The 9,263-nt window shown below is 39.4% G+C and overlaps 1 protein-coding gene across 1 annotated transcript; it reads left to right on the forward strand.

The window, feature by feature from the left end:
• Nucleotides 1-1,271: 1,271 nt before the first annotated feature.
• On the forward strand, nucleotides 1,272-3,196 carry LOC108485188 (uncharacterized). Its single transcript, XM_017789030.1, has 3 exons — nucleotides 1,272-1,601; nucleotides 2,417-2,517; nucleotides 2,929-3,196. Exons 1-3 carry the CDS (start codon nucleotides 1,272-1,274, stop codon nucleotides 3,194-3,196), a joined length of 699 nt encoding a protein of 232 aa, XP_017644519.1.
• Nucleotides 3,197-9,263: the final 6,067 nt, after the last annotated feature.

The following is a 9,263-nucleotide window of genomic DNA, read 5'->3' on the forward strand; positions in this document are numbered from 1 at the left end:
GGTTGAGATTTTTAAGGGCGTGGCTGGCGTAGCTCCTAATGTGGCAGAATATTGGCTGGAGGCAACTGAAAGGATAATGGAGGACCTGGACTGCTCACCTGAGAAAAAGTTGAAAAGAGTAGTGTCACTACTTAGGGAAGAAGCCTACCAGTGGTGGTTGACGGTGAAAGAGGGCACCCAACCGGAGTGGGTCACTTGGGAGTTCTTCAAAGCTGCATTTTAAGGGAAGTATATGGATGCAAGCTATGTGGATGCTAGAAGAAAGGAGTTCCTGAACCTGACCCAAGGAAACAAATCAGTGGCGGAGTATAAGGCGGAGTTTCTAAGCTTTAGTAGGTATACAAGAGTAATGGTTGCAATGGAGTATGAGCGTTGCGTGAGATTTGAAGATGGACTTAGAGATAGCCTTAGGGTATTGATAGCTCCACAAAGGGAGTGAGTTTTCTCAGAATTGGTGGAAAAGGCAAAGATAGCGGAGGAGGTTAAGCGCACTGAGCGCTTAAATCGGGAAAAAGAAAGGGGTAGGAATAAAAGGGAGGCTGAGACTTCTGGTGTTGGACAGAGACGTAGGGCTAAGGCCAGAGTTAATGGGCCAGTTAGAGCAGGGCCCCTTGCTGCTAATCCAGGGGTGCCACCTTGTGCTGACTGTGGGAGAAGCCATAGAGGCGAGCGTTGGAAGAGGACGAGAGCCTGTTTTACTTGTGGGTCTATGGAACAAAGGATCAGGGATTGCTCCCGAACGCTAGGTCGAGAGCCAATAGTGGGCTAGGGAGGTGCTCAGCTGCCACGGGGTGGACAGCTGCCGCCAAAGGGTCATGGACAGGCGAGAGGCGGTAACGGTAATGGACGTAGATGTGGAGCACTAGGCAAAATTGTGTGGCCATGCTGAGGCGAGACAACCAGCTTTGGTTTATGCTGCTCGTCACTGAGAAGACGGGGATGCCCCAGATGTGATAACGGGTATGTTCTTTATTTATGAGTTACATTACACAGCCTTGATTGATATTGGATCGACATATTCATATGTTGCATGCAATAAGACTAAGTCTTTGGGTGATTTGTTTGAAATTACTGCAAATGAGATGACTGTGATAAGTCCATTAGAGCAGTCCGTAGGTGTGAATAAGTTGTTTAGGGAGGTACCCTTAGTAGTCCAAGGGGTTACCTTTTTAGCGGACTTGATGGAGCTGTCGTTTAGCGAGTTCGACTTAATCTTAGGTATGGATTGGCTGGTTAAGCATCGAGCCACCTTGGATTATGCTACAAAGTGAATGGTGTTAAGAACAGCAGAGGATAAGGAAGTAGTGGTGATTGGTGAACGTCGAAATTATCTGTCGGACGTGGTTTCAACATTAAGGGCTGAGAAGTTAGTACGAAAGGGATGCGAAGCCTTTTTGGCCTATATTAGTAATACGGAGGCTAAGATCCCTACTGTTAAGGAGTTGAGAACAGTTAGGGAATTTCTAGATGTCTTTCTCAAGGAGCTGCCTTGGTTGCCACCCAGCAGGGAGGTAGAATTTGGAATCGAGTTGTTGCTTGGGATGGCTCCAGTGTCTATCGTTCCTTACCGGATGGCACCAAAGGTGTTGGTGGAACTTAAGGTACATATTCAGGAATTATTGGATCGAGGATTCATCCGACTAAGTGTGTCTCCATGGGAAGCATCGGTGTTATTCGTGAAGAAGAAGGATGGAACTTTGTGAATGTGCATCGACTATCGACAGTTAAACAAGTTAACTGTTAAAAACAAGTATCCTCTATCGAGAATCAATGATCTTTTTGATCAGTTTAGGGGAGCTTCGGTTTTCTCAAAGATTGATTTGCGTTTGGGATATCACCAATTGAGGGTGAAAGAGGCGGATCTCCATAAGACGGCTTTCAGAACTTGTTATGGACACTACGAGTTTTTGATGATGCCATTTGGGCTGATGAATGCACCTGCCGCTTTCATGGATCTCATGAATCGAGTTTTCCAACCCTGCTTGGATCGGTTCGTGGTAGTCTTTATAGATGACATTTTTGTGTACTCAAAAGATGAGGATGAGCATGATGCACACTTAAGGATTGTGTTGCAGACTTTGAGGGAGAAACAACTGTATGCCAAATTCAGTAATGTGAATTTTGGCTAAGGGAGGTTACTTTCCTCAGACATGTGGTGTCAGTTGATGGGATTAAGGTGGATCCTCAAAAAATTAAAGTGGTTTTAAACTGGAAAACACCTAAGTCGGTATCGGAAATCCAAAATTTTCTGGGCTTGGTAGGATACTATAGGCAGTTTGTCGATGGCTTTTCAATAATTGCTGCACCCCTAACTAAGTTGTTGAGAAAAAGGGTACCGTTTTTTTGGACGGACAAGAAACAAGAGAGTTTTGGAAAACTCAAGAAAGTATTAACGGAGGCCCCTGTGTTGATTCAGCCAGTACTGGGAAAGGAGTTTACGGTTTATAGTGACGCATCGCATGTGGGCTTAGGACGTGTATTGATGCAAGAAGGAAATGTGGTTACGTATGCATCACGGTAACTTAAGACTCATGAGGCGAATTACCCAACCCACAATTTGGAGCTAGCTGCGGTGGTGTTCGCGCTTAAGATATGGAGGCATTACTTATACGGGGAAAAGTGCGTAATTTATTCAGACCACAAGAGTTTGAAGTACCTCCTTACCCAAAAGGAGCTAAACCTTAGGCAACGTAGGTGGGTGGAATTATTAAAGGATTATGATTGCATGATAGAATACCACCCTGGCAAAGCGAATGTGGTAGCCGACACGTTGAGTCATAGGGTTAAGTCAGACTTGAGAGCTACGCTCGCTCGTTTAAGCTTGTTGGCCGATGGTAGCTTGTTAGTGGAGCTTCAATTAAAACTGGTGTGGGTTGAGCAGATAAGGAGTAAGTAGTTAATGGATGAGACCTTAGGTGCTCATTTTAGACAAGTGGAGAGTGGGGAGACATCGGACTTTGGGATAAATAGTGAAGGTTTATTGTGCTTTTGTGGGAGAATGTGTATACAAAATGACGATGATCTAAGGCAATCTATTCTGCGGGAAGCATATAGCTGTCTCCATGCTATGCATCCTGGCAGAAATAAGATCTATCAGAATTTGCGTGAGCTTTATTGGTGGCTTGGACTTAAGCGCGAGGTTGTGGAGTTTGTAAGTAAGTGTTTGGTCTGTCAAAAGGTGAAGGCGGAACATTAGTTGCCTTCGGGATAGCTTCAGTTAGTGAAGATTCCGCTCTGGAAGTGGGAAAGGATAACTATGGACATTGTTAGTGGACTACCGTTAACGCCTACTAAGAAAGACTCGATATGGGTTATAGTGGATCGATTAACCAAGTCTGCCCATTTTATACCAGTTCGCATCGATTACTCGTTACAAAGGCTGGCGAGGTTGTATGTGGTAGAGATTGTAAGATTGCATGGAGTGCCAGTCTCCATAATATCAGACAGGGACCCACGTTTCACTTCGTGATTTTAGAAGAAGCTATATGAGGCGTTGGGTACTAGGTTGAACTTCAGTACGGCTTTCCACCCTCAAACTGATGGACAGCCGAAAAGGGTGATTCAAGTATTGAAATATATGTTGAGGGGATGTGTGATTGAGTTCCGAGGTAGTTGGGAGGATTATTTATCGTTAGTCAAATTCGCGTACAAGAATAGCTACCAAGCAAGCATTTGGATGGCTCCATATGAAGCACTGTATGGGTGAAGGTGTCGAACTCCAACTTGTTGGATAGAGTTGGGCGAACGAAGAGTTTTAGGCCCTGAGTTAGTAGTAGATACTGAGGATAAGGTGAAATTGATTTGGGATCGTTTAAAGGAGGCCTCAGATAGGCAGAAGTCGTATGCTGACCTTAAACGACGAGAGATAAAGTATACAGTGAGAGACTTAGTTTTTCTTAAGGTCTCTCCGTGGAAGAAGGTATTAAGGTTTGGACGGAAGGGAAAGCTAAGCCCAAAGTTCATCAGGCCATATCGGGTGGTAAGACGGATTGGACAGTCGCTTATCAGCTAGACTTACCTCCTGAATTAAGCCAAATCCATGACGTGTTTCATGTTTCTATGCAAAGATGGTATCGCTTGGATCCTTCACATGTTGTGGCGGTTGAAGAAATTGAGGTTAGGCCAGACCTAACTTTCGAGGAAAAGCCCATACAAATAATTGGTCGAGATTCAAAGTATTGAGAAGGAAGTCCATTCCATTGGTCAAAGTACTTTGGCAGAATCATAAGGCTGAGGAGGCTACATAGGAACCTGAGGAAGTGATGCGACGTCAATATCCTCAACTGTTTGAATCAGGTATGAACTTCGAGGATGAAATTTCCTTTAAAGGGTAGAGTTGTAATGCCCTAAAAATCTCGAAACCTAAAATTCTCGAAATCTCGAACTTTCTTTGTTTCAGTTTTGATAAAAATTATGTTTAATATGCTTATCCAAGCGATAATTTTAGTAGGTCTTAGTTAAGGTTTGAGTTCAAACCTAGGAATAAATGAAATTATAGTTTAGATATTAAAAGAATTAGGGCTGGCAAGTAGTTCGACTTTTAAATAAAGTTAGGGGAAAATAGTATCAAAAAGCCTTGTAGAAGAGTGGCTAAGTGACGCCACTTAGAGTGTAGGGAGGTGGCGTTAATAGCTAGCAAGGAGGTCCAAGGTTCGAATCCTAGCTTAGTGTTTTTTAGAAGTTTAATTTTGGCCTTCTAGAAGGATGGAAGGGGTGTGAAAGTGGACTCTAAGGGAAGTGTTCAGGAGATAAAATTAAGGAAAGAATCAAGGGGTTTTCAGGGAGAAAAACGAGGAGATGAGAAGGGAGAAGTGATGGAGCCGAATGGGGAATTGGGCATGGGAAAAATTCGGCTATAAGGCTTATAAATAGGTGCCGAATGCTAGGGTATGAAGCTAATGAAGAATTTCCTTCACCCTATTACCAGAAAATCTTTTCTCTAAAAGCCAAAAACCCTCTACTTTCTTTTCTTTTTCTTCTTCCTTGTACCGAATTCTATTCTTCCTCTACCTTATTGCTGACTTTTCTTTCTTTTTCTTTAGAGCCGAATAACTCCCTTTTACCATACAAATCGCACGAGCAGAAACCTTCTTGGCCGAATACTCTTGGTGCCGCCAGTACCCTTTCTAATCGGTCAAGCCTAGTGTAAGTGCTTTGCTCTTATAATCGGGTTTTGCTAAGTATTGAGTATACAGTCCCTCACTTTTTCTAATCGGTTTTGGGTAGGAATAGGTAACAAATCTCAGTCCTTGGATCTCTGTCGATTTACTCCTCCGATGAGTGACTTTGGTAAGTGCTCTTGATCTTGGTTGGCCGAATATTCATAGTTAAGGTAAGGGTACTTGTGTTGGATACGAGTCATCTATTATTCTGGTTTAATAGTTAAGATTAATGCAGATGTAAGGAGTACGTGATCAAGGAGAAGCTATTTGGGATTTGTGTTCAAGGTAAGGTTAAGGTGAGATTCCGGCTTTTGGTAAAGTATTCGATAAGTATGTAAGATTAATCTTTGAGTGATATCGATTGTAGGTTTAGGCTAAGGAGATCGCACCATGCTTGCTTACCAGGTATGTACATACACTGCACACACACAATAAATCGGCAAAAGCCAAAACGCTGAAAAGCCGAAAGTCGAAATGCCAAAAAGTCGAAAGTTGGGCTATGGTAGTCACACAAGTGCTCAAACACTCATGGAGAGGAAACCAATAGGTTACTTGAGGCCTATGGGCGATTCCATGGACTTGGGTTGAGAATTGGCCAAATGGGCTGAAATGGGCTAAATGGGCGTGATGGGCTATTGGGCCCATAATAGGCAAAGATTGATAAGTGATACTATATGTTAAAAAAATTGTTTGTGAGCATGAGTATAATATGATTTGGGCCTAATGGGCCATATGAAGGTGAATTGGGCCTAGTAGGCCATAAGAATATGAACTGGGCCAGATAGGCCATTTGAATAAGATTGGGCCTAGTGGGCTATATGCATGTATGTAGGGGTATTGGGCCTAGTATATGATGACTACGTAAAACTTAATTAATTAATTGAGACCGTGGACAAGTCATAGGGTTAAGGTGTGGCAACGGGTATATGCATGTCTAGGATTGGATCTAGGGAGAGCTTGGTACTTAAGCAGTCTTAATGACCCACCTCCTCTTCTCTGGAATCCTACCTTGTGAATAGTATTCGTTCACCTTAGCTCGCGGGGCTTGTTCATAGGCAAAGGTAAGTGAAAACCATAATTAAGGGAAAATTACTGAAATGACCCTAAGGGCATAAATGACCAAAATACCCCTAGGTGTTGAATGTAATTTTTGTGGACATGACATGCATACATATGATGTTCTGCTTAGGTTGCATATGGGGTGGGAATTATGGTACAGAAGAAGTATATGAGGATCGCATGGTTGCCTGACAATCGTGGATCCACCGATGGCTTTTAAAGCCTAATATGTAAATAAAGGTAGTTCTGCAACCGGGCTACCATTGGTGTATGGGATGGGTCGGTCTATATTTATATCCCCACATGGTGTGATGGGGGACGGAGCTGGTGTGTAATGGATAGATAATTTGAATGGGATTGCATTGCATGTTTAATGTATGATGATTTTTGAATGCTTGATTTCCGTCTAGGGTTGTACACACTGAGTTTGTGAAAATTCACCCCCTCCTTTATTTTATTTTTAGGTGATGCCCAGTAGAGGGTTCGATGTTTGGAGGGACTCTGGGTGGCCAGCTAGCAAGACAAACTTGGAAATTTTTTTAAGCTTATAAGTTTTATTTTATTAAGTATGTTTCAGACCAGATTGTAATAAGGTTTTCATTATGCTATTATTACTTGAAGTATTATTATTTCCATTGTAATTACGAGAAGTTGAACATGGGTTTCCTAAATTATAGTATGTTTTCTACGTTTCCGCAACTTAATTTCTAAATGATAAGTTTTCTTAAATCAAATGTTTAAAACAAGGCTTTTGCAACTAAAAGGTGTGCTTATTAAGGTTTCTTTTATTTAAGAAGGGTTTTTTGTGAAAACATGGTTTTCACTAAAACACTTCAATGTAACACGTCAGATTCGACCATAACGTCCGGGCCGGGTTTGGGGTGTTACAATAAGCAAATAGACGTACTTAATTTTAATTAAATGCAAAGTATATATGCTGAAATGAAATATATGATTTTATATATGCTATTGCCGAATGTGTATAAGCTTGGTAACCATGTTCATGCATTCCTTTCGATCGAGTTACGATGTCCGAAAGTCCCGTATAAACCTTAAGAATAGTTAGGATACATATGTCATGACATAGGATTCCGATATATCTGTGCGAGTAAGACCATGGCATCGATATGTGACTCCGATATATGTGTGCGAGTAAGACCCTATCTGGGACAGTGGCATCGATATGTGATTACATGTAAGACCATGTCTGGGACGTTGGCATTGTACGATATATGTGTGATTATCCGAGTGTCTTATCCAATTCTGAATGGTTCATCAGGCAAAGATAAGTAATGTTCGAATGTGTAAAACGAACTAGATGGCCGGGTATGAATTAACTTATTACCTACCTAAAATAAGGTAAGTTAGTAACTTGATTATTTGTTACAAATTATGTGTAATGCAAATGAAGAATATATGTTATTATGGTAGGTGTATTCGGTCCTATAAATGAATGATATGAATATTATGGAATTGGTTTTTGAATATGTGTATACAAGACCATGTATATTCAGCCACAGAGATAGAACATGTACACGATATTATATTATGATTTTTAAGCTTGTGAGTATATGTGTATGTGCATTTGGTTATATGTGTATATTGACATTTTGGCTTTGAAGGTTGGGTGATAACTAATTATCTTGATCATATGAGTATTCGACCAAGGCAGTGTTGAACATGAAAATGCACTATTTATAAAGCTTGGTAGTTTGAGACTAAATGTGATAAAGATGATATATTTTGGTTTAGTTTAATTAAGCTGATAATATCATTTGGTTTTTTATTTGCTTATGACTTACTAAGCTAAGATAGCTTATTGTGTGTATATTTGCTTCTGTTTTATAGATTTGGTTTCAAGTTACAAGCTCGGGGGATCGTCAACAAAGTCTATCACACTATCCACTATTTTCGGTACCTTTATAAGTGAACTATCAAACTATGGCATGTATAGGCTGGATTATCTTTTGAAATGTTGGATTATAGCTCTGTATAATTTGAGCCATACGAAAATGGCTTAATTTCCATGTTTGGTTTCAGTTATGTTTGCTTATGGTTTGAGTTCATTTTTGTTATGGTATTTTCTGTTGTGGATGAATAATATTTGTGATATGTTCTTTGTTGTGCATTGAAGTTGATTAGTGATTCGGATGTAGTATGAATGAATTGTTCATAATATATACATAAGCATGTTTGTTCAATTTGGATGCGGTTTATACTAAGAAAAGTTATATATGTAAATTTTAGTTATTATATTAGATTAATATGTTATAAATGATTGGTAATAAATGATGTATTGTAATGATTGGATATGATTGGAGATATTTTGTATGGTTTTCCATATGGTTCGTGAAATTTATGTCTTGGATATACATATTTATTTATAATTAGTGAATGATTTACCTTTGGTAAGTACATTTTATAACATGATTTGGTACTAAGAAGTATTCAACTATATTCTAATGTGACTAGGATTTGTTTTGGTATATGTATTATATGATATGCTTTGTATTTGAGTATGTTATACTAATTTCGGTTAGCATTGAAATGAAATGATTATGAAATGCATATAATTGTGAATAGGTAATAGCTGTTTTAATTCGGTTATAAAAGCATTGTATGAGTATACATATATAAATATGATTATGTCATGATTATTAATGTAGCGAATTGGCTAAGTGGAGACAAGTTGGGTATGTTAATTCGATCTATTCATGCATAACCTATGTGGTTCAGCAAATGTGATAAAGATAAATCATTATATATTTGCTTATATGCTCATGTTATAATTGTGGAATAAAATAATTGTGGTTAAGTAATGTATGTTATAATGTTAGGTAATATTTGATAAATGAAATGGACACTGAGATATATGTTATTTATATGAAGCATGGTGATGTGTGACTGTATTAATTTAAGTTGGTGAATATAAATTGCAAGTTGACAGATTCATTATATATAAACTATTTGTATGCTTTGAATGTTAAGTTTGCATATTTCATTTATGAAATGAATTGTATTGGGTTAAAAGTTAAGTATTAG

The sequence above is a fragment of the Gossypium arboreum genome, chromosome 6, assembly GCF_025698485.1.
Source record: "Gossypium arboreum isolate Shixiya-1 chromosome 6, ASM2569848v2, whole genome shotgun sequence".
Classification (NCBI taxonomy): Eukaryota; Viridiplantae; Streptophyta; class Magnoliopsida; order Malvales; family Malvaceae; genus Gossypium; species Gossypium arboreum.